The following is a 27509-nucleotide window of genomic DNA, read 5'->3' as shown; positions in this document are numbered from 1 at the left end:
ATAGGCATTTTGTTGTTGTATGCTATTAACTTGGATGTTGTGAGTTTGTTCGCATATTCTTCCTTTTTGTTTTTAGCTATGTTGAATTTGTATTTGCATCTGATGTACGCTGTCGATTATTGGAATGAATGAATATTGTTCTTTTTTGTCAAAAAAAAATGTTTGTTTTAAAAATGAAAGCATTAGGTTATAATATCTTGGATCAAAATCCGAGATGTGACGCATATGTTATTAATGAGCAATCAAAGAAACAACAAAACTTTTAATTGAATTTTTTGGAAGTTCCTGCGATTTTATGGAAAAGATGATTATAATAGTGCGTGAAACAGGGCACCATTTAAGCATTTGTGTTTATCAAAAGTTTATTTAAAAAATCAAAGAAACAACAAAAATTATAATTTAGTTTTTTGGATGTTATTCCGATTTTATGGAAAATCCGATTATAATAGTGCGTGAAATAGGGCGCCATTTAAGCATTTGGGTTTATCAAAAGTTTATTGAAAACAACAAAGAAACAACAAAGATTATAATTGAGTTTTTTTGGATGTTGTTGCCATTTTTTGGATGATGTTACACATATGTCTTTTTTTACTAAAAGTAAATAATCATCCATTCAAATTGAAACATATACATAGATTATTACAAATTCAAGATCGTCAAAAACTGAAAAAGGTGAATCTACAAACAATCTTGCAGCACCTAGATTAATAACATACAACAGAATCATGAAATTGCCTACAAATATGACAAAATAAATGTAACCGAAATATTCATACTCCCGAATCTGCAACGTTGATATCCAAGTCATCATCAGATCTGTAATGAGTTGAGCTGCATATGTCAATGTGAATCAACGAAACACGGTACCAAAACGAAAAACCAACAAACGCCACACAAGACGACTACAAACACAACACCGAACAAGACGGCGACAAATAAAAAATAACGAAAAAAAAAATTAAATAGATGTGAAAATCACTTATTTGAATCAAAAGAAAGAAAAAACAATTTAGAGGGGTGATTTTGGGTCAAAAAATGACCTTAAAACCACCCCTCTTTTGGTGGATGAAAAAGAAGAGAAACTATGGTTGGATGGAGATTCCGTTGACTTTAATTTTATCGTATTATTTTAGGCATTTTGTTGTTGTTGTATGCTATTAACTTGGATGTTGTGAGTTTGACCGCATATTCTTCTTTTTTGTTTTTAGCAATGTTGAATTTGTATTTGCATCTGATGTACGCTATCGATTATTTGAATGAATGAATATCATTTTTTTTTGCAAAAAAAAAAAATGTTTGTTTTAAAAATGAAAGCATTAGGTTATAATATCTTGGATCAAAATCCGGGATGTTACGCATATGTTATTAATGAACAATCAAAGAAACAACAAAAAATTGAGTTTTTTGGAAGTACCTGCGATTTTATGGAAAATACGATTATAAGTGCGTGAAACAGGGTGCCATTTAAGCATTTGTGTTTATCAAAAGTTTATTTAAAACATCAAAGAAACAACAAAGATTATAATTTAGTTTTTTGGAAGTTGTTCCGATTTTATGGAAAATCCTATAATAATGGTGCGTGAAACAGGACGTCATTTAAGCATTTGTGTTTATCAAAAGTTTATTGAAAACATCAAAGAAACAACAAAGATTATAATTGAGTTTTTTTGGATGTTGTTGCCATTTTTTGGATGATGTTACACATATGTCTTTTTTTACTAAAAGTAAATAATCATCCATTCAAATTGAAACATATACATAGATTATAACAAATTCAAAATCGCAAAAAACTGAAAAAGGTGAATCTACAAACAATCTTGCAGCACCTAGGTTAATAACATACAACAGCATCATGAAATTGCCTACAAATATGACAAAATAAATGTAACCGAAATATTCATACTCCCGAATCTGCAACGTTGATATACAAGTCTTCATCAGATCTGTAAGGAGTTGAGCTACATATGTCAATGTGAATCAACGAAACACGGTACCAAAACGAAAAACCAACAAACGCCACACAAGACGACTACAAACACAACACCGAACAAGACGACGACAAACAAAAAATCACGAAAAAAAAATTAAATAGATGTGAAAATCACTTATTTGAATCAGAAAAAAGAAAAAAACAATTTAGATGGATAATTTTGGGTCAAGATATTGGTAATCCGCATTTCATTGTTACAATCACCATCATTGATAATATATGTGAAAATTATTAAATCCAAAACACCATTGGTCATAGGCTCATTTGTTTGAGCTGTTTTTTTTTTTTATTCTTACACTTTTGATATTCAAGTGATTTTTTTATTTTATTTTAATCAACCATTGATAGCTTAGTGTAATGAACAACTCTTTAGTTGTTCATTAATTTACTTTATTTCGTGAGTAGAGAAACATCCTAAAAAAAGATAAAAACGTAATAAAGACTACTTAAAATCATTTGATTTTGCTTGACCATTACAAATTTTGCTTTTATTTATAGCATTGATACCTAATAGAACCTTCTAGAAAAACATTCACCAAAAAAAAAAGAACCTTCTAGAAAAACATAACTCAACCTAAAAACTGCACTTAATACAACTTGGACCTATTCTATTCTCTAGGCCTAGTTTAATTCATTACCCTTGGGTACTCCTCAAGGCACACATGTATCCTATATATGTAAATGAGTTCTTGTCAATGTAAACAGAAGTTTCTCATTATCCATCCTTCCATCACTTGTAATAGCATAGCGATCTTGTTCTTGAAAGTCTCAATGAAGCTAAATTTTATTCTTTATTATTTTTATTATTGTATTTGTTTAAGCAAGAAAATAATCCCCTAACAAAGAATCCCAGGAGTCAAACTTCTAGGATTGTTCTCCACGGGAGACCATGATCCTTAAAAGATTTAATGTGTAATCACATTTAAATTGTATCTTATAACCAATTAGCCACCGTTGTCATGTAGCAAAATAAGTGATTTTTATTTATATTCGTGGATAACAGGATGTTACCACGCTAAATAATTGTTGCTAATTAACAACAAAACAAGCATGGCTAAAAATTGGCGAAGCCTTGATAAGCCACATACTACCATGACTACCATATGTATATAATTTTTTACATTGAAAATAAACTTAATTTTTTAAAGGTATGCTTTAGATAAATTATTGAAAATAAACTTTAAATAGGATCATCATATGTACGTACAACAATATAATTAATGAAGAATAAATATATAAGATCCCAATTTTGGACATATATTTTTAAGCTTGTGCGACAGTCGCCTTCTTCGCCCCTACCTCATATATAGCCTATAGTACAAGATACATTCTCTTTGTTGATTTTTTTTAATATATATGAGCCGACAATCAAATTCCTAACCACATGTTTAAGAGACAAATAATACTCTTTATTTTTTTAGTAGCAACAAAAATCTTTTATTAACAAACTCACCATAACATAAGACACATCTTTTTTTTAGCAGCAAAAATCTTTTATTAACAAACCCACCCTAATATTAGACATATCTTTTTTTTTTACATAAGTTAGACATAATCAGCATATACAGCAGAGATGAACCTAGCTTGATGGATGTGTGGGCCATGACCCACACTTTATTTTGAGAAAGCAAATTTTTTTTACTACTAAATACACTAAAAAAAATAATTATATGACATAAAAGAGATATATGCCTCCACTATATTTTGATTTTATTTTTTAGATACATGAGATATTGTTATAATAGCCACTAAATGTATCCCTCATTAATTAGTTATTTTGATCTTTAAATATGTGTCTTTTATTAGTTATTTAATTTTTTCCGGTCAATTTTTTGAAAAATTCATAGTATATTGTTGTGATCAGAATATCTATTTTTAAATATGTAACAATAATTGAAAGATATACAGTTATTTGACATAATATAAATATGTAATTATATGTAGATAAATCTTTAATCCGTTGATCAATGTATGTAAATAACATTTAGATTCTCTGCATTATTCACTTATCTCTATCTTTAACCAACTCGCATTTTTTACAGGAATGTGATTTCGGGTTCGTCACTTAGTTTGGTTGGCAATGGCTTGGAATATATGGAAATACAGGAATAATACTTGTATTAGAGGATATTAAGTTTTTTTCTTGGCTATGGTTTTCTCGTCGTTATGGTTTAATGCTTGTATTCCATTTCCTAGTTGGTGTTTAGACCTGGTGTCTTGTATTCAAAGTTCTTGACTTTTTGATGTCAATTATAAGGGTTTGAGTATCTCATGTACTCTCTTATAATAATATTATTTGCTTATAAAAAAAAAATAATACTAATAGAGAAAGAGAAAACACATTCAATAGTTAAAAATTTATACTCCATATAAATCATCCATGAAAAAAATTAAAAATTATTTGATATGTTATTTAAATTTATCAAGATTATTGTTTCTGTTTGAATGTGATTTCGGTTTTACACATAGTTGCCTGTTTATTGTTTCGACTATTTAATTATTGGTTGTTGTTATTTACTACACTAGCTCTTTATTCTTCTTGGTTTGAAAAAATGTTCGAATTCACCACAAACGGCACCAACTATGATGAAAAAGGATATGTTTTTCAAGTAAACATCATGGATACTAAATTTGACGTAAGAAATTTTCCGGAGACAACAATGAAAGAATGACATCAAACATATCACTCTTGATCTGCTCATGTAGGATCAATTTCATTAATTTATTGTTTAAAAGAAACATATCAAACCCACTTACTAAGCTACTGTAACGCAAACACTCTAAGCTTTTTTTTTTGGGGGTAAGGAAACACTCTATTGGGACTAAATAATATCATTGAAAAAGAATTCTTTTTAAAATAAAAACACTCATTCATCGTTATTTGTTTTGTTATTATATTATAAGTATAATTTTTTTTAACAAGCAAAAATAGAATATATATTAAAACCACAGTGATCTCCTAAGTCATTGGGTTTGGTTAGTGGTGAGAGATTTGGATAGTATGATATAGGTTATGGGTTCGATCTTCGACTCATTGTAAACAAAAAAAAATAGAGTGGTCTCCTCGTTACAAGACGGACCAAAAGAGACTACAAGAGTTTACACAGAATGCATATAAAAAAAAATAACATGATGATTAACAGACTAATCGATGGCCAAATAGACAAGCAAACTCGAATACTATGTTTGTGGTTGATGTATTTGCTCTTCTGCAACAGCAATTTCAATATAATTTTGGAAGAGTATGAATTAAGTTGGTAAAATTGATTTATAAATTGCAGATTACACCAACCATATGGACCATTTGGTTCATATTTATTGTGGATATATAAACTAATTTTGGAAGAGTAGAAGTTTATAAATTAAAGATGCATTGGAAAATGATGCATTAGTTGGCGTGTTATTAAAGTTTGTGCGTTTATTAAAGGTTGATTCAAAAATTTATGTTACATTGGCTATCTGTAAAAGTCTAGTGATGCATTGGAAAATCATGCATGAATTAAGTATATGTTGCATTGGGAATATGTAAAAGTCTAGTGTGCATTGGAAAACCATGCGTGAATTAAACATTGTGTCGTTAAAGCTCCTGAGAAAATAAAATGACAATTAATAAATGTAAAGTTATTGCAATTGGAAAATAGATGCATTGGAAAATGATTCGTGAAGTAGTGTGTCATTTAAATCTTTGCATTTATCAAAAGTTTATTGAAAACATTAAAAAATCAACAAAGATTATAATTGAGTTTTTTGGAAGCTGATGCGATTTTATGGGGAATACGATTATAATGGTGCGTGAAACAGTGTATCATTTAAGCATATAGCCGTAAAAAATGGGTCGAACTGATGGGCCGACCTATTAGTCCACGGTCTTGGGTGGGCTGGGCCTCAAAAACATAGCCCAAAATTCAATCGGACTTTTTTGGGCCAAGCTCATATGGACATCAGAGTGGGCTTGCCCGTCGGGCTTTGGGTTGTCCCATTTGCCGATCATTTAATTTACATTTATGTGATTTTTGTAGAAATAATATCAATGAAAAATTATCATTTAATTGATAAATTATTATAAAAATCTATTTAAATGAGTAAGTTTAATAAAAGTGAGTATATTTATCTAAAATTAGAGTTTAATTGATATTTAGTGTTGATGTAAAAATTATTTACACTTGCATCAAATAATATCTCAATAAAATTGATAATTATGAAGAACTAATATAGCAAAATGACATAAAAAATATTGAATAAAAAGAAAAAACAAAAGTTAAATGAAATGGGCCGATCTGGCTCATTAGCACACCAAGATCGGACCGAACTTGATAGTTGCTAGCCCAATAATAATCGGATTAGATCAGTCCAATCATTTTATTTTGACTGGTCTACCGGACTCGACTGAGTCAACCCATTTGAGAGATTAAGCCTAAGGGATCACCCCTTTCCTTCCCTCAACTTGCAAAAGTCTTTACCCCTTAAAACAATCTATTGTTGGTGACACTAGATGCTCACTATCCAACAATATTGTTAAAATATTTCCTTTATCCAGAATAAATAATTTAAATGAAATAAATAATTGTTACAAACTCAAATAACTTTCAAATACAATTTTTATTAGATGATTTTGTAAAATTATTTTATATTGACCGTATATATATCCTTTAAATCCATTACTTATTTATTCAAACAAGTAATCATTTCTATAATATTTAACAAAACGATCACGAAAGAATCACACTACAATTGACTTGGAGGGAGCAACTAGCAAGCATGCAACAATTTGCACACCACAAGAATACGTGCGATGAAAACGATGTCTACGTGGAATTATTTCACTGGTAGGGTAGTGGACCCAGTAAACACAAGATTACAACACGTGGATGGTCAAGATTTCACTAATTATTCTCTTCCACCTTATAAATTGGGGTCACCAACATCATTGAAAGACATCAATTGTAGTGAAGAATCAACCAACCAATAATATTAATTGTTCTTTGCTTTGCAAATATTTGTTTGTGAGAAAATATGTCAGGCTGTAATTGTGGAAGCAGTTGCAATTGTGGCGATAGCTGCAAGTAAGAATCAACCACCTTAAATATTCTTAATTTGTTGCTTTCTAATTTTTTTTCTACAAAATTATGTGTGTTTATTTTGATCTTGTGATTTTTGGAATCCTTTTAAAAAAATATTTTGATTGATTTTTTTACTACCCCTTTTGGCTAGGTTCTTTTAAAATTTTATGTTTCTATAATTTATTGAGCATGTTTGGGGATATTTATATTTATTTTATTAGTGTTTGATAAAATTCGAAAAATTAGTTCAAGATATGTTCCTTCACTTAGCCGGCCATTAATTAAATTTTTTTTTTTTAATCTCAAATATTAATGACTAATTCAATTTTTTTGTAACACTTTGTTTTAAAGGTCTCATGAGTACCTTTTATTTTCAAATCAAATTAATTATCCATAATTTTTCACAATTCATGTGTATAATTAAATTTTATTGCTTCGCAGATGCAACAAGAGGTCAAGTGGATTGAGCTATGTGGAAGTGGAAACCACAGAAACCGTGATTCTCGGCGTTGGTCCGGCAAAGATCCAATTTGAGGGTGCTGAAATGGGTGTTGCAGCTGAGGAAAGTGGGTGCAAGTGTGGATCAAACTGCACATGTGACCCTTGCAACTGCAAGTGAGATGCAACATATGAAAGTTTGAAGCAGAGATAATAATGGTATCAATATGTATAATTGTGTGTATGAGTGTACACATTTAATGTATAAGAAGCATATACTAGTATGTATGTGTTTGCTATTATAGAATAATAATATAATGTGTTCATGGATCTCACTTTCAACAAATTGAAATATTCTTAGATTTTGTTGAAGGTGTTATGAGAGCTATGTGGTTGCTTTGTGTTTGGTTGGCTTGTGTAAACTATACCTAATTTGAATCATAAATCTCTGCATATTATAAATGGAAGTTTGGTTTTAATCAACACTAATGGATTTTATTTGTTGTATATTAATGATGATAAATTAATTATGTATTTGTTTTTAGTACAAGTTTTTTTTTTTTGTACTAAAAACATAATTAATTCTAAACGAAAGAATCAAATAAATATACTCAGAGCAAAAATTTAGAGTTCAACTGTAAGTTTCTTGCTGAGTTGGGAGAGGCATAATGAAATTTAAGTTGGATCAATGGAGAATGAAGTGTTGGGTTGAAACAAAGGATCAAGGATTTAACAAAGATATGAACGAGAGTATAATAATTTATGGTTCGACAGTGAGGTGTGTTGGGTCGAAACAAAGGATCTTGATAAGGTAAAACGGTAATTATACAGATATAGAGGTTCAGCGGGATGAAGTTTTCAGAGTAGAAGTGGCAAAGAAGTTTTCATTCCTCATTATCTATTTAATTTGCATAAGCAACATTAAATCAAATGCTTCCGATTTAATGATGAAGGAAATGACAAAATTGGCTAAATTATGTAAAGAAGAAGGTGAGGAAGCTAGCCTTATAATATTGGATAGTATCATATTCGAGTTTTTTTAAAAGAAACAATATTCCAACCGACCACATGCTATTTTAAAACTTTAAATCAACGACTTTTTGTCTTAAACCAAACCGTGATCATCCTAAACTATAGTATAGAGACTAGGTAATTAATTTAACCTAAAATATTAAAATAAATTATCCGTGTGACATTAGATATCCTTGACAAAGATATTTTGTTTTTTCTATCAAAGACTAACAAAATATCTGTTAAAAAACTCGTTGGTCATTCTTAAAATAATTGTTTATTCAAAAAATTCGGAGAAATAGAGGAAGGAAAGAACAAAATGAACACGACGGTAAGTATGTTTGGTTCTATTCAGGTCCGACACTTAGCTAAGGTAACGGGTATCATGGCCTAAGACCCGTAATTTTAAAGGGCGCAAATTTTTTTATTATGCTTTATTTTAATACCTACTAAATAAGAGAGTGATGCGATGCCCAATCAGTAGAAAAAATGATTAAACATAATTGGTAGGATTATCAAAATAAAACTCTGCAGAACAAAAACTAAACGACGGCAAGACTTTTGTTTTTGTTCCTATTGAGTTTGTTTTGTGGTTGTAGTTTTCTAATTCTCGCATTTTTCAATTTTTCTTTGAAGTCAATATTCTACTTCACGTGTGCTCCTGCTGCTGCTGTTTGCTACTTGACATTTTTTATGTTCCTATTTGAAGCTTAGAAAATGTTCCCTAAGAAACATTATCTAATGAAAAAAGAAAAAAAAAAATGAAGAGCTAATAAAATCACAACAAGTAACTCTTGATAAATTTGTTTTCAAAAAGGTAGATTCCCAAAAAATTCGGCTAATAGTATCAATGAAAATTTGAATCAGTCAAACAAAAATTTGAATCATGAAAAACATTATATTAAATGAAAGATTTTTTTTTATATTTGGCCTAAGGCCCATAAAATATCAGGAACGACACTGGTTCTATTATTTATAGAGGGACTAAAATTGGTTTTAGAATTATAGGGGAATAATTAATTTTAACATGTTTGATTTTTTGGAGTACATAAAATTGTGTGTATGAGTTTTTAACGACTATTGTCATTTCGTCTATCTATATAAAAATTGTATCTAGAATTTATTAGAGTTGGAGCTAGTTATAGTTTATGTTTCAGTAATTACACTTTCACTGTAGTTTGTCGTTTTACTGATTTTTACATCAATATATTCAAACTTAAATCATTTTAGGAGTATTAAAGACAATTTTTCTCATTCCACGACTAAACATAAATAGAGTCACCCCTACATTTGACAAATTAGAGTAAGCAAAGCAACAATTTTACCGGACGCTTATAAAAAAAAAACAATTTTACCGGACCTGAATTAGTAAATTCAAAGGTAGGTGCGGTCATGCAGTTAGTTTTTTTTTTGAACAAGTTAAAATGAGATATATTAACACAATGCGGTCATATAGTTATTAGTTTTAGGCCATATGATTATGATTGGACAGTTCAGTTAGATATAATATCAGATTTTATATTAAACTAAAATAAAATAAAATAAATTGTTTTAAAATCTTAAACCGTCTAATCAAAGTGGTTGACTGCTTAATTGCATGCAGTCAGTCACGACTGCACTTAATCTTATTCCAATTTTATTGCTAAGGGTAGGTTTTGGACCCGAGTAACACAAGATTACAACACCTGGATGACATCAACTCAAAATTTAATTAAAATGACAATTTATTTAAAATCTTAAACCGTCTAATCACAGTGGCTGACTGCATAATTGCATGCAGTCAGTCACGGCTGCACTTAATCTTATTCCAATTTTATCGCTAAGGGTAGGTTTTGAACCCGGGTAACATAAGATTACAACACGTAAATGACATCAACTCAAAATTTAATTAAAATGACATCATTAAAATGACATCAACTCAAAATTTAATTAAAATAATTAAAATTAATTTATTTAAAGACAATTTTTCTCATTCTACGACTAAACATAAATAGAGTCACCCCTACATTTGACTAATTAGAGTAAGCAAAGCAACAATTTTATCAGACCGGAATTCAGTAAATTCAAAGGTAGGTGAGGTCATGGAGTTAGTAGTTTTAAGTCATATGATTATGATCAGACAGTTCAGTTAGATATCACATCAGAATTTTATATTAAACTAAAATAAAAACTGTCTTAAAATCTTAAACCGTCTAATTTTGATTAGACAGTTCACAATAGTTGACTACATAATTGCATATAGTCGATCACAACTGCACTTAATCTGATTCCAATTTTATCGCTAAGGGTAAGTTTTGGACCCGGGTAACACAAGATTACAACACGTGGATGGTCAAGATTTCACATTTTATTCCCTCCCACCTTATAAATTGGGGTCACGGACATCATTAAAATGACATAAACTTTTGTGAAGGTAACACAACCACCAATCAATATTGTTCTTTGCTTTGCAAGTTGTGTGGTGAATAACTGAATATGTCTAGCTGTAATTGTGGAAGCAGTTGTAATTGTGGTGATAGTTGCAAGTAAGGATCAACCACCTTAATCAATTCTTAATTTGTCATTTTAAAATTTGTTTCTATACAAGTATTTGTGTGTTTATTTTTTGAAAAATGCTAAACAGTGCCCCCGGGCACTAGTTAAGGATATAAATATTGAAATTTCATCTCGTAAATTGTGCATTCAATGCTTTAATATGTAAAAAATTATTCTCTCTCATCATTAACTTTTTCATTTGTTTCTATTTTTAGTATGCTTAACTAGTGCCCCAGGAGCACTGTTTAGCATGACTTTTTTTTTTATCTTATGATTCTTGAAGATTTTTCTAAATATTTTTATTGGTTTTTTTGGTACCCTTTTAGCTGGGTTCTATGAATTTGATGTTTTATTTTTCTTTCTACCGATCTTGATAAGTTTTAAAGTATATTACTTTTTATAACTTATTTGTCTATTTGAGTACTTAGTTGATTTTTTTTAATGGCAAAGATATATAGATAATATTTTATAATAAAATAAAATATTATACCGTAGATGGGTGTTTAGCCGATGATTTTGATGAATTTTAATGTGTTTAGAAGGAGGTTATTTATAGAAACTTGAAACATACTTTAAATAATTGATTAAGGATTCGACTTTTGAATTTTGTGTAAAGAAAAAGTCAATTGAAAATGAAATATTAGCATAACAGAGTCAAACATCAAAAGGACTAAATCTTAAATGTATAATAATTTAATAAAGAAAAAATATGAAAACAAAGAAGAAAGTTTTAGTAAACAAAACTTAGTACATAGTATTCTTTTTTTCTCATATCTTTATTAACTTTTTTATAGTATTAAAATTATATAAGTTTAGCTGGCCAAAAGTTAAAAACATGTTTTATTTTAAAAATTAATTAATTTTAGACACATGAACAAAAAGTAGACAGACAACAAGCTGCGCAGCTAAATTTTTTTGTTTTAAATTCATTGTTTCATGTTTTTCATAATTCATTCCTTCTCACAGATGCAACAAGAGGTCTAGTGGATTGAGCTATGTGGAAGTGGAAACCACAGAAACTGTGATTCTGGGCGTTGGTCCGGCGAAGATCCAATTTGAGGGTGCTGAAATGGGTGTTGCAGGTGAGGACAGTGGTTGCAAGTGTGGATCAAGCTGCACATGTGACCCTTGCAACTGTAAGTGAAGCAGAGATAATAATGGAATCAATATGTGAAATTGTGTGTTTGAGTACACATTTAATGTATAAGAAGCATATACTAGTATGTATGTGTTTGCTTCTTTAGAATATAATAATATAAAGTGGTCATGATCTCACCTTCAACAAGTTGAAATGTTGTTACAATTTGTTGAAGGTGTATGATTGTCTTATGTTTGGTTGTCTTGTGTAAAGTATAGCTAATTTGAATCATAAATCTCTGCTTAGTATAAATTAAGTCAAATTTATAATACTTAGTGTTATTTGAATAATTTTTAAAAAAAAAAGGTTTGTTGATTTATCAAGTTGACATAGCAACTAATTAATGTTGTTTTTAAACTAGTCTCATAATGGATCGATGTAAAAAAAATTAAGTCGTAGGGTTACTTTGAAATGCTTAAGGGAGGGTCAAATACCTCAATTGCAAAAAGAATGTTCCTTGTAAATATCAAAGAATACTCTTGACTTCATTCCAATGTGATTAAAGTTTATAAAGAATGATATTTTTGTTCGTGTTAATGTCACGTATTGAAGTAGTCTAACAACTAGTACGTACTAGTTTAATTATTGAAGGTAATTTTGATGTAGAAATGAACAGAACATTTATTTATATGTGTTAGATAATAAAATAATAGTCTATGTTATTAAGCTTGTTAGTTTAGAGTCTATTAGGTTTTATTTTATATTTTCTAGTAATCTTTTTGTAATGTTAAGGTAATACAATGATATTCTATTGAAACTTTAGCCGTCTTTCTCTTTTCCTATTTGTGTATCTCTGATTCTAATAATATGATTTAATCAAAAGGTTTTAGAAAGAGATAAAGTACAAAACAGCAAAAGACAAAATTCACCCTCACACTTACAAAAACGCTAAAACTCCAAAAAGAACACGTGAAAAATTAACTCCTAACCAAGTTTAGTCAAAAAAAAAAAATCACCACAGCGTCTTAGAATGAGAGCGACACCTAAAAACTGGAATAAATAAAAGTTCAAAGAACAATTATTTATATAATGCTAGTTATGGGGTGGTTCTTTTCCTTTTGCTTCGTCGGAGTTTTAAAGAGATTTTGAATAACTTTATCCTCCAATTTTGCATAAAGGCCCGACTGTTTACTCATCTCCCAAGTTTTTCTTGCTTCTCTCAGAATTCTCTCGGAAGGTCCTCATCAGAATTCTCTCAAGAATTTAAGTTGTCCAAGTTTCACCCTTGTTTCCAATTTGAATCTTTTCTCCAATTAGACTATCACATAAGCTTATTGAAAAACTCCCCTTATCCGCTTAAAAATGATGATTTGGTGGAGTTTAGGCTCGTGGTTTATCTGACCCATGTTAAATGAGGATGTGGCTACTAACTATAGAAGTTGATATGACAGAACGGCCCTATATGAATCTTTTTGGAGATGTTATGAAAGTATCTTATTATTGGGAGTTTGACCAAATTCAACTCTATAAAATCGACTTATAATGGTATGAAAATTCTTATAAACTCGTGTGTATGATCAAATTCTATTTATAAACTCATGTTCATGTCATTTTACATCGAGTGTGAAACTTCTTTACAAGCACAAATGAGGTTCTGCCAAATTCAAGTGAGAAAACTCACACACACACCACACACTTTGATATACACAATTCAAATTTTCACACGCTTAGTTTTCAACGTTCTTTCTCAAAATTCAAACAAAAAGTGGACAAAAAATAAATCAACTAAATTTTAATTAATATATTTTGTCAAGAAATATTTGAGAAAGAATGCAACGAAATAATTATCTATATCTACATACTCAAAAATAAAAATACCTAAATCAATTATTATGAGACAGATGAAAAATAATAAGCAGAGATTTATGATTTATATTATCTATACTTCACACAAACACAACCAAACACAAAGCAATCATAGCTCTCATACAACTTCAACAAAATCTAAGAACATTTCAATTTTGTGAAGGTGAGATATCCATGAACACTTTAGATTATTATTCTATAAAAGCAAGCTCATCATAGCAAGCTCATCATACTAATCATACACACAATTACACATATTGGTTCCAATTAATTAATATCTCTGCTTCAAGCTTTCATATGCTACACTTCACTTGCAGCTGCAAGAGTCACATGAGCAGCTTGATCCACACTTGCAGCCATTGTCCTCAGCTGCAACACCCATTTCAGCATCCACAAACTGCATCTTTGCCGGACCAACGCCTAGAACCACGGTTTCTGTTGTTTCCATTTCAGCAAAGTTCAAAGACCTCTTGCTGCATCTACAAAGTAATAAAAATCAATAGGAGACACTTAAATTAAAATTACCACAAAAAACTTATTTAGAATATGTGACAATATCTATATTTAGTCCCCAAGTTTTTACATCATATTCCGCTTTATATCGTTGATTTCGTTATGAAAAAAATGCCTTATATCCTACTATAAAAAAAGTGTTACCGTCGGTACATAGTTTTTTTTTTTTGTCGCGGGACATAGTTTTAGACATTTAAAATATGCAACATCAAAAAAATCTAAAAAGAGAATAAATTAAAGTAATTTTACATCTAAAATATCTATTTTTGTATAAGAGTGATAAATTTATCTCTATTGAAAAATATGTTGAATACACAAAATAATTTCTTCATTTTCAATTAGATATTTCCACACATAAGTATAGTATTGAACCCTTAATCATTTTTATTTTTTTGTTATATAATGAACCCTTAATCTATTGACAATTTTACGCATCTACATAAATTATTGAAAACAAGTTCGGAATATCATGGCCCATTTTTCAAACACTTATAAAATAAATATAAGTATTTCCTTCCAAAAAGGTGGAAAGAGCATTTTAACCGGTTGAATTAATGGAGTTGAGAGTTAAGAAGTTGACGAAAAAACTATCATAACAATAACAATTACTAATTAACATACCAAACAATTTCTCATTTAAAAAAAAATAAAAATATTCCCTCCTAAACGCTCATCAAATTTCACCAAAATCAGCTAGTAGCCTAGTACCCAAAAATTCCAATAAAGTATAATAAAGAATAAAAAATTGTGCGAGAGGAACAATAGCACCCCATGCTTAAGAACCCATTAAGAAAGGAAAAGAAAAATAGAAACATGGAATTTTCAAAAGCCAAAAGGGTACTAAAAAAACCACTCAAAATATTAAGAAAGATAAACACAAAAATAAAATAATAATTAGAAAGTAATCTCGAAAGCATAGTTCATCGTATAGTTAGTACGTTGCATGTAATATGTAAGGACGGAATACTCTCATTTTTTATTTTTTTTTGGTTAGGTAGCCTAGTGGCTTGAAATTCCACCTTTAAAGATGGATAAGTGGAGTGTCCAGGGTTCGAACCCTGGCTCCTGCATATAAAATGCTGATGTCCCAACCAATTGAGCTAAGTTCATGGGGACTCTCATTTAATCATTTTAAAAAAATAAAATTTTGATTACTAAACTAACAAAAATTATAAGCATCAATCAAGGTGGTTGATCCTTACCCACAGCTAGAGCCACAGTTGCAACTGCTTCCACAATTACAGCTAGACATATTTTCTCACAAACAAAATATTTGCAAAGCAAATAATATATTAGTAAATTGGTTGATGTTACTTCACTACAATTGATTTCTTTCAATGATGTTCGTGACCTCAATTTATAAGGTGGAAGAGAATAAATAGTGAAATCTTGACCATCCACGTGTTGTAATCATGTGTTTATTGGGTCCACAACCCTAATCGGACTAATTCCACGTAGAGATAAACTTTCATCGATAAAAAGTTTGCATTTTTTTTTTTGACAAAGTAAAAATTGTTGCATGCTTACTCCAAGCCAAATGAGTGTGTTTGGCTTTGAGAAAAAAATGATTTTATTATCTCAATTCATAGTTATTAAAGACATAATTGAAAGATTAAGATAGTGTGCTAGTTTAGTTTACGGTCAGTTTGATTTGAGGATGAGAAAATTGGAGAAAAAAAAAATTATGTTGACCAATGAATGAACCTAGACTAATTTTAGTCGAAATTCATCTATTGGTTTGCGTAATTTTTTTTCCTCCCACTTTTTTTCCTTCATACAAAACGGACCATTAGTCACCCTGCACTACTATAAAAAAAATAGAGAATTTTTTTATCAAATAAAGTTGTGATTAAAAATTTCACTTTTAAGGTGGATAAATGACGTAATGAGGATTCGAACTCCGACCCGCTCTTATATATAATACAATATCATTCTCAACTGAGTTAAACTCACGTGACAAAATTATGTTTTGTTAAGTTTACAAGAAAACAAATTAATAGCGTAAATTTGACTATAAAATTGGTCTAAATAAATAAATTTGAGCATAAAAAATTACATTTATAGTGAAAGGTGCAATATATAACTTTAAATCACAATTAGTTGTAGATAAAAACAATTGTAATTTAAAATTAATGCTGAACATACTTAGATCAACTTTGCATTTTTGGAATCACTTTTTTTTTTTTTACCACCAGTTTAATCTGGTTCGGGAGTCGGTTCTGACATCAAGTGATTCCAGAACCCTCTCGATCGCAATTGCGGAGGATCGAATCGCGATCCTCTCTATCAAGTTCAGCGCCAATCACCACTGAACCAGTGACGATTGGTGAATCACTTTTTATTTTGGTATGGGGAATCACTTTTCATAAATCTTTTAAAAGTGAATTCAAACGTACCTGGTACATTTATTTGGTTACATACTTCATTCCTATGTTTCTCCGCTCATGGATAATTTTGTTGGATAAATAAATATTTTAAAAGTGAAGATAATGACAAACAAGTTAAAGTTTTTAATTATAAAATTTCTTTATCAATGATTTCTGATGCTATAGATAATTTATTTTAGAGGATCCAATATTATTTTTTTTGGACACTAGGAAATATCCAATATTGTTCTTCGAAAATAATGAAGATTCATTGTTACCGATGAAAAATACAGAATTCAGTTTATTTTCTAGCTAAAAAATGTAATTATTAATTCGTGAGAGAAATGAAGCAGGATACATTAATCTTTTAACACAATTTTCATCGGGAAATTAGTTTATTTTATTTTACAAGCTTGTGTCTCTTCTGGGGCATATGACAATATTTGCTAAAAAAAAAAACACCTTAGTTTTTCCTCATAACCTTTTCTTTTCTCAATTTTCATAATACAACTTTTGATTATTTTTTTTTTCTTTTGGTTTTTAGGGTAAGGGGACTAATAATTCAGAGTCAGTTAGAAAACTAATAAAGTCTGATATTGAATAATTGTTCCATAAAAAAAACGGATTTCAGTTATTTTTGAATGATTGATTATCATGTTTGTTCAATCACTTGGTTAACTCAAATTATTTAAATTTAAGCTTCTTTTTTTAACAAGTATTTAAATTTAAGATTAATTTTGACTAGAAAATAATGAACCAGTTAAGTAGTAAGTTAAGTAGATTTTTTTATATATTATTGCATTGGCCCTCTAATTTTTACAAACTTACAATTTTTGTGTTATAACTTTTATAATAGCACGCTTGATCCCTAAATTTAGTTCATTTTGCAAAAGGCCAGACCCACTAATTTTAATCAAGTCAACACACATGGACAATGATTCACATGTCGCGTCAGCAAGTTAACGCACATGTGGACATGACTCACATGACGTGCTGATGCAGTATGTCAGTCATTGTCCATATGTGTGTTGACTTGATCAAAATTAATGGAAGCCAACGTTTTGTAAAACATGCTTAAATTAAAGAGTTAAAAGTGCTATTATGAAAAATTATGGAGCAAAAATTGCAAGTTTATAAAAGTTAGAGTGCCACAATTGTAATTTACCTTTAGTAAAGGGGAGTGACTAGTGAGTATTGCAGTTGGGTCGAATCGGTTATTCGGAATCAACCCGACCCATTGAAATTGCAGTGTTTTAGGGTTTAAGCTAACACACGCTTTTTTCCTACTCTTTTTTTTTTCCTTCCAGAAAAACAATGTCGTTGGCATAAACCTTAAACCCTTCAAAACCATAGTGTCAACAAATACAAACCGAGAAAAACCCAAAACCTCTGTAACTGTTTTTCTTTACTTGTATTATTATTATTTGTGTTTTAATTGAAAAAATGGATAAGAACATTTTTGGAGATATTGATAATCTTCCTGAGGAAGATAAGCAAAGAATGTCCACCATGGTTAAACAGCTTCAAACTCGAGATAGGTATGTTTCAAATTTTGTTTTTTTTTTTTTTATTCTTTAAATTTTTTGTTACTGATTTTTTGCTATTAAAATCATATATATTGGAGTTGTTACATGTATGAGTGAGTTCTCTAAAATTGAAGGATAAATTAATTAGTTGTTTGATTGTGGATTTGATTATCTATATGAAAAATGTTGTGTGCTGGAATTGGATTAGGTTTTGTTTTTTAATGGGAATTGCTGAATATTGGTTTCATTGTGTCTGATATCTGCAATGTGTGAAGAATGATTTAGAATATGTTGATTATGTGCTGAATGATTTGGATAAACATCTTAATTAAGCTCTATAAGCTATTATGAAGAGCTATCATGGAGAGCTTTGTGAAAATAAGCTAAAACTAGTTTATGGACATGTCATAAGTTGTTTCAGTAAACTATTTCAAATTGTCTCATAAGTGTTTATGTCGGTAGATAAGCTCAAATAGTCAATATGAATAGGCCTTAATTTTACCTTTTAATATCATGTTTGGATTTGGTTAATGTAAGTGCGACGTGATATGTGTAGCTTTTGGTCTGCCGCGAAAATTTGCCGCAATTTTTTAAAAATCAATGTCGATCCAAACATTGTATACAGTGTTGTCAAATATTGGCCAGTGTGGATTGTGGTGGCGTATTTTTCGACAACCACCATGGCCAATTTGTGAAGAATCCGCCGTTGTGGATTTTTGGCTTTCCGCCATGGTCCACAATTGATAATATTGATTATGGAAAATCGAGGTCAAATACGTATTATGGGACCCTAATTGTGGTAGTAGAGACATTGAAGATCATGATGTTGCGGTTAATATCAGGGTTGCAGATCATTTTTAAACCCTGTTTAGGTCATGAATACCACTCAATGCATTCATTTTGGTGAGGACAAGAAAATACATCAACCTCTAGACTTAATTCATTCTCTGTACTATGTTTCCAGTGAATATGGTATCCGGGTATTGGCTGATTCATACTTTGTTTCTCCGTGGTGTGTTTTCAATAAATCCATGTCAAATGGATTTATTCTCTAATAAATTTCAGAACTGATACTATTTTAACTTAGGAGTAGTGAATCTAGCGATAAGTTGTAACTGTCTATGAAGGCATGAACCATTGACACAAGCATGGACACCAAACACGACACTGACACGTCGACACCAGTAATCATTTGAGAAAATGACATAATTGATTGTAATCACAGGTGTCGGTGTCGGACACCTAACACGTCTTCGATCAGAAGTGTAAGTGCTATAGAGGTAGCTTTCGCTGAAAATCAGCTTTAACATGTTTAGTTCGGTTTTGGTTGGAATTGACTGAATGAATAGTGAATACCAATAATCTAGAATTGTGCTTGTTAAGAACTTAATATTTACATATCTCACTTAAATGCATGTATATGATGAATTTACATAATACATTATCACATGTCATTTACTAGAGTTTCAATTTGATGTGTTTTTTTTTCTTATAATGATAGTTTAATTGAGAAGATTGATCCAATGCGGTCGCATCGCGATCTTTGATATTACGGTGAATCATAGACTCATAGTCAAATATATGATAGGACCTTAATTGTGCTTGCAGAATGCAGTTACATAAAAAGCAATGCCATTATACTTTCAATCGAGGCCCTGTGTTGTGTTTTTAATAATTATTCCATGTGAAAAGGACAGTGTTGTCAAATAGTGGTGCTATAGCGTTATATCATAGCAAAAATTGAACAAATCACCATTGTTCCATGATACGCTATTAGTGTTGTCAAACTGTCGCCATTGCAGCGCTGTAGCCTAGTGTAATGTGAACAAGCTGCTATTTTCTGCAGTTTGCAATTGACAACATTGCAAATAGATTTAATATTTATTATATGCTAGTAATTAATTTCAGAACCGATACACTTTTATCCTAGCAGTAATGACTTGGTGATAAGTTTTAACTGCGAGGAGTTGCATAAATATTTTCTCTTGCAGTAGCTTTGGCTGAATATCAGCATTAACATGTTAACTAGTGATTTCTCTTAGACACTGTAATTGACTTATTGGATACTGATACTTTAGAATTGTGCTTGTTAAGAACTTAGAGTTTACATACCGCACTTAAATGCTAGTTTATGATGAATTTAGAGAGGAAAGATGCAAAGATATGAATGTAGCATAAGGTGGATTATGTTGATTTATTTTCTGCTCCAACAAAATTGCAGTCTTAGGTTGTATAATTCATTAGTGGAGAAATGTTTCAACAATTGTGTCAGTACATTCTATCGGAGTGCGTTGAACAGGGGAGAGGAAACATGTGTCCTCAGATGTGCTGAAAAATACTTGAGGCTTTCATCGCAAGTCGGCATTAAATTTTCAGATATCAACCAAGGAGCACCTACAACAGATAAACAATAGTGGTTGGTGTGACCGACTTCATTAGCTTTGTATTCTTCTTTACTGTCAATAACTGGGAATTAATTGTTTTTGACTGGTTAAATTCCTTTATAGATAGAATAATAAACTGAACTGGAAATTCTTGAGGTAAGGTTTTAACATCAAGTTTTTATGTAGGGTGCTCTTGTTTTTGTAGTTTAATTTGAGCTGATTTTGATTTCTGAAGTGATTTTCCATACAAACATTGTACTATCGAAGGGTGAAATTCACTCAGTTACCTCGAGGGATTAGTCTCTGCAGTTGCACGCGGGGAGGAAATTCACTCAGTTACCTCGAGGGATTAGTCTCTGCAGTTGCACGCGGGGAGGATACCTTTGGTTTACCAAAAAAAAATAAAAGGGTGAAATTCAGCCACTTCTCTCTTGAAGGGTACCAGGATCATATTGTTGTGCTTGAATCATTTTTGTCTGGTAGATATATCAGAACTATCCTGCTTCATTCTGGACATTTTGTATCTTAGTTTTCCATCTATAATATGTTTGGAGAGATTTCAATATTGAAGGGATTATTATCTGGCTTTCGATCGGGATACCTTTTATTCACACTTGAGTAAGGATCGTATCCATTTCTCGGAAGAAATTGAGATGACCATTACTATAGTTTTGGATTGACTATTGAATATAAATGCACACATTTTAAAAATTTGTGATATTAATTAGACAAAATACACCAAAAACTATAGTGATGGAAATGTTCATTTCTTTAAGGAAATAGAGAATATCTGAATTCACCTTTGATTCACAAAAAAAAATAATGATAATTGACCCTTCGACGATAAGATAAAGAGTTATTTATCGAATTAAAGTTGCAGTTTCAATTCATCTTGAATATCATATGGGATTTTTTTTTCTCCTTTTAATTTTTTTCCCTTTTGATGTTTTTCCTTTCCTAAACTTTTTTTTTTCCACTCTCTCTATGGCCTTTGAGATATTTCTATTCAAGTCTGTTTTGATATCATATCTTCGGTTTGTGGTCTGAAACTTGAGGGTAATTTGACGTGATTATTAATCAAGTTCAATTAAATGAAGGGGGGAAATTATTGTTCAACATGTAATTATGGTTTTCATATTGGATGATGGGTAAGGGTCACCAAATAGTAGACAATAGCCCATAATTGAAGGAGGAAATTATAATAAAATCAGTGGTTCTTGTTTTATAATCTTATTGTTGTACTAAGAGTTTGGGAATAGATCAAAATATTCTTGTAAAAAAAATTAAAATTCCTTTTTTTTATATTAAAAAAAAAAATCTTAATAAACCATACCAACTTGGTAAGCAACTTTGTCTATGGTTAAGAAATTTTTCAATTAATATTTTCCCATCCTAGCATGCTTGTGGTCAACATGGATTTTTCTTGATAAATAATAAAATTTTAAATTCCAATTACAACCACAATCGCAATAATATACACAACTATGAAAACCTTTAAAATCTTTATATTGCGGTGATAATTGCGGTTGTCTATCACAATTGAAAACTATAGACTCTAATTAGACTTGGAAACCGGACAAAATGGCAAAATCCACAACAAATATATAAGCATATATTTGATATAGATAAAATGATACTACCATAATGCACCATTAGTCATTAATGACATTAAGTATAAGCACATAATCATATGTGTATTTACATGACTTATATTATTTTATTTTTTGGTAACAAGATGACTTGCGTATACCAAAATCTTGCCATAGTCTATAAATCATATAATGGTCTTGCACTATTTTTTGTAACCTTGCAAGCCACGTCCTTGATTTGGCCTTTAGAAACACTAATCTCATTGTTAATAGGAACAATGGGTGGCTAACAGGACATGGATTCCTGCTTTTAATTTATATCTATGACGTTCTTCCACCAATAATATGACACTTACGTGACTCACTCTGAATTATTTTTTATATAAGAATAGTGGCTTTTAAGGTTTAGGTAAATGTTGCTTCATTACTTAATCATTTTATGCATATACGCTTTCAAAGAAAATCTACGGTGTCTTTTATAATACTGTAGTGCTAATGAGCCACAATGAACTACTTAGGTAAATCAGCATATAATCCAAATAACATCTTTTAATGATCGAGACATTCGCCATGACAGTTGGTAAAGACTAAAGAGTAGGCTTATATCTTATAAGTACTTAAGTTTAATTTTGGCTTAAAATGGTTTTTAAAGATATTTTTTGTTTTATATTGGTCCCTTAAAGAAAAAAAAAAGTTTGAGTAGGTCACTTAAAAAAAAAAGTCTGAATAGGTCCCTTAAAGACATATCCGTTAATCAGTTTGGTCCTATTCAGATCTTTTTTTAGGGATCAAACTGATTAATGGAGATGTTTTTAAGAGACCTATTCGGACTTTTTTTTTTCTTTAAGGGACATATTCGGACCCTTTTTTTCTTTAAGGGACCAATCTGAAATCAAAAATATCTTTAAGGGACCATTTTACTAATTAAGCCTTTAATTTTTGTTATTGGTGTAAGGAACCTATTGGTAGTTAGTGTAGATTCTTTAGGATTTGGAGATTTGATGTTGAACTTTACTGTGAGAGTTGTTTTGAGCAGTAGACCATTGATTGATGCTCATCGGAGATGGTGGTGTATTTGTAGATACTCTGATGATCAAGTAAGTAAACATCATAAGTGAGAGGTATAGATTGAAATTGTGCATACCTCGACCTAGTTAGGCTTTATAAGATTTGAATTTGGATTAGGATTTCAACTTTCAAGAGACTGGAACCTTCTATGAAATAGATGTTGCAAATTGCCTGAAATCCTAAAATGAATGGTTGGGAGTGGCCCCACAAACTTGTTCTATCGTGTCTCTAGGGTGTGTCCAAGCAATGGTCCACAAGTGAACAATTGACTTGGATGACCCGATCCAGAATAACATTGGACATTGATCTAGTCCAAAACATATGTTAACATTTTTTCTGTCTTGAGATCTGTCCAAATTGATTCATTTGAATAAGGAAAAACACCACATGGTCCCTATTTACTTATTTGAATGCGAGAAACAAAAAAAAAGTAGATTTTTCTTCCTCTCGTATGCGTAAGTCTAGAAACTTATTAGAAAAGTGTGGTTTATAAGAAATTATGGACATAAAAGTAGCTGTTAGAACTTAAGTACATGAGGAGAGTTCAGCCCAAAAGACTAGTCAATAGGTGGAAGAACCTCATGGCTTAAGTACCACATTGAGCACTTTGAAATACTCGATGTGGAACTCCTGACAGCAGCTCTCGTAATTATTTCATTATTATATGTTGATGTCTAATGATGGACCAAAACAGCCCGTTTCAAACTGCTGGATTGGGTTGTCTAAATAATTGATATCATAGCCCAATCCGATATGTCACCATCATCTTGATACTAAATTGCTAATGACAAATTAGAAAGAGATTTACCACTTCAATGTTTTCCAAAAATAATCAAAGTAAATTAAAAGAGGGAGTGATGAAAATTAAAAAAAAAAAAAAATCCAACCAGCAAAATATAGAATGTCAAATTGTTCTTCAAGGTCACTCAATAAAATTATGTATCCTTTTTTTTATATAAAACAATAAAATATCATTCACCTACAACAAAATTATAAAATGTCACTATCCAATTAAAAAAGAATAGACAAACAAAATAAACGAGGAATTAATGTAAACAAGAACCAAACCATTTTACAATGATTTTTTTTTTATTGCACATCAAATTAGTGCGTTCCCTTTTGTCTCTTATTTACAAGGAATAATGATGAATTGATCCAAATTCTATCTTCATGATATTCTCTTCCATACATATTATTATCTAGAGTGTATGATATCTATCTTGTTCAATTATTTTCTATAAAAAAAAATCTTGTTCAATTATTTTATTTAACACCTGAACTGGTGTGTTTGATCCGTTAAAGAGTAAGTAATGGACAGAACAACACAAGACAGAACATCACAACACATGGCAGAACAACACAGAACAAATTTGTATGATATTGAACAATTTTTTGTTTTATATGATATTTGGTTAACAAAATGATATTTTGGTATTTTAGATAAGTTGTATGGACAAAAAGTTGTGCTGTGGTTTAGTGAGGAACAAAAAATTCTATTTTTGTGCTGTCCCTTACCTCCAAATTTGTCCGGTCCCTGAAACAGTTTTACAATCAAACACAGTACAACTGGAATTGTCATGTCCAGTCTCTTATTTTTTAGCAGATCAAACGCACATTGACATACAAAATTTGTTGAGTTTGTTTAGCTATATGAAAGATGGATTATCTTTGTGTCTCAACTCAAATGAAGATCCAACTATAACTCTTAGAATTTAGGTTTTATCTAACTCAACTTTTATAAGATTGGTTTATAAGATAAAGAATGCATTACATTTAAAAAAATATAAAAAATTAATTCATATTTCAACAACGTAGAGTTTTGCAACATGAACTACTATTGTATAATCTTTTGTACGACCTAGTACTTATATTATTTACGGTAAACAAAGATACAAAATGATGTTAAAAGAACATTGATCAAAGTGGTCATGTGAGCTTAGCTCAGTTGACAGAGACATTGTATTATATATGCATGAGGCTAAAGTTCGAATCCTGATCATCCCACTTATCTACTTTAAGGGTGGAAATGTAAAAAAAAAAAAAAGTTGATCAAAGTGTGGAGTTATAATTAAGGTAAAATAGTAAAAGGCTCACACATCTAACTCGATAAAGTTGTGTTTCTTTTGAACTCACATGTCTCTATCAAAATTCTTCTTTGTAAGAGTTGTCCAACACTAAATGTTGAGTATACCCGATTAATAAGGAAAAAGAAAAGGTTCTTAATGATGCATTAATAATGCTATAGCATCCAATATTCTTAACAAGTTACAAGTATTTTTTTTTTTTACTAAACAAGTTACAAGTATTTAGATGAGTACTTAACTTATTTGTATATCCTAGAGAAAGAAAATGAGAGGGAGGAGTGTTAATTAGGGGTGCTCAAATCCAAACCAATCCAAATAAAAACCGAAAACCGATCCAAAAAAACCGAAAACCGCAAAAAACCGAAGTTTTTTGGATGTGTTTGGATGTTCTTTTGTGAAAACCGCCGGATCGGATCGGATTTCGAATTGATTTCTTAAAACCGATCCAAACCGAACCAAACCGCATACATATATTTTAATATTTATTTATCTTTTTATTAGTATAAATATATATATTGCATTAACCTTTTTTTTCATTTTAAATTTTTTTAATACTATATGTTAGTTTAATTTAATCTATTTTAAATTTTGATAATACTATATGTTAGTTTAATTTAATCTATTTTTTTATTTTTTATATGTTTCGAATATAATTGGTAATTGTCATTCCAAAATATTAATTTTTAATATATTATATGTTATATTTTACATCAAACTTAATATTTATTTTGTCAAAAATATCAAACTATTATTTTGTAGCGTTTTTTATAATATTTATATTTATTAAAAAAAATTACAAATTATAATTTGGATATCCAAAAACCGATCCAAATTAAACCGCATAATATTAGATCGGATTGGATCGGATTTTTTTTATTTGTCATCCAAAACCGAACCAAACCGCAAATTAATTTATTTTTGGATCGGATGAGTTTTTGCCTCAAAACCGATCCAAACCGAACCGCGAGCACCCCTAGTGTTAATTAGGTTAATTGAATACTTCTTATTTTTGCGTTGATTTTATTTATTTATTTTGCTTACAAAGAGACCAACTAGATACAAAACGAGGACAAAGAAGTGAAGATGCTAAAATTTGGTCAAAAGTAAAGTCAAGGGGACAAGTTGGAGTTGAGGGACCAAATCCTCCACTTAGATATATATTATTTTATTTGTGACCCAATTTTATGTATGCATAGAATCAATGGAGAGGTACCCTCCACCACCCATAACCTAAAAATATTTCTTCCCAATTTCCCATGATTGTCCTCATACATGGATCCCAAGTTCCCCTTCCACACAATTACTTATTTAATAAGCTAGGCTTTGAAAATAAAGGCATAGAGCTAATATAAATTATGTCAAATTGTACCTCTCATCTTCTTCTTCACCTAAAAAAATACAATAATTTTATAGTACTCATCCCCAAGTTGCTAATTTTTTATATTATACATAAAATCATTTGAGTTACCGTAAAAAATAAATATATAAATAAAATAAATAAAACCATTTGAGTTTGTTTTTCTTTTCAAAATAATATCTTTTTTTTAAATAAAAAAAAACATCTTAATTTTCACAAAATTGTCAATTAACAAACATGCATTTCCTTATATTTAATTTAATTATTTTTTTTACTATTTCACAATTTGTGCATGTCATCTTTTGCAGAAAATAAGTGTAAAATTAATTAAAATTTTCTTAGTTTCAAAAATAAAATACATGAAATGATATAAATTTTCTATCGCAATTATATTCCAAGACAAAAAAAAATTAATAGAAATCAAACTCAATACCCTAAAAATTTATAATATTTATAAATATTGTACACCAACCGTTTGCACTAAACTCTTTGCAGTATATTCCATCATGAAATGCTATATCAATGGATTTTTCTATAAGTAATATATATTATCAATTATATATATATATATATGTGTATATATATATATATATATATATATATATATATATATATATATATATATATATATATATATGTTTTAA

At 30.0% G+C, this 27509-nt stretch overlaps 3 protein-coding genes across 3 annotated transcripts; all 3 read left to right on the top strand.

The window, feature by feature from the left end:
- Positions 1 to 6896: 6896 nt before the first annotated feature.
- Positions 6897 to 7971, top strand: LOC123921172 (metallothionein-like protein 1). The gene is made up of 2 exons (XM_045973594.1): positions 6897 to 7053; positions 7492 to 7971. The coding sequence occupies exons 1-2, from the start codon at positions 7004 to 7006 to the stop codon at positions 7667 to 7669; spliced, it is 228 nt and encodes a 75-aa protein (XP_045829550.1). The 5' UTR covers positions 6897 to 7003; the 3' UTR covers positions 7670 to 7971.
- A 2910-nt stretch (positions 7972 to 10881) lies between these two features.
- LOC123921173 (metallothionein-like protein 1) lies at positions 10882 to 12424 on the top strand. The gene is made up of 2 exons (XM_045973595.1): positions 10882 to 11024; positions 12001 to 12424. Exons 1-2 carry the CDS (start codon positions 10975 to 10977, stop codon positions 12176 to 12178), a joined length of 228 nt encoding a protein of 75 aa, XP_045829551.1. The 5' UTR covers positions 10882 to 10974; the 3' UTR covers positions 12179 to 12424.
- Positions 12425 to 18132: 5708 nt separating this feature from the next.
- Positions 18133 to 20941, top strand: LOC123921953 (mitochondrial import inner membrane translocase subunit Tim9-like). The gene is made up of 2 exons (XM_045974698.1): positions 18133 to 18395; positions 20605 to 20941. Exons 1-2 carry the CDS (start codon positions 18301 to 18303, stop codon positions 20795 to 20797), a joined length of 288 nt encoding a protein of 95 aa, XP_045830654.1. The 5' UTR covers positions 18133 to 18300; the 3' UTR covers positions 20798 to 20941.
- Positions 20942 to 27509: the final 6568 nt, after the last annotated feature.

This window comes from Trifolium pratense, linkage group LG4 (genome assembly GCF_020283565.1).
Source record: "Trifolium pratense cultivar HEN17-A07 linkage group LG4, ARS_RC_1.1, whole genome shotgun sequence".
NCBI lineage: Eukaryota > Viridiplantae > Streptophyta > Magnoliopsida > Fabales > Fabaceae > Trifolium > Trifolium pratense.
The sequence above is the reverse complement of the archived record's forward strand: the minus strand, read 5'-3'. Positions and strand labels throughout refer to the sequence as shown.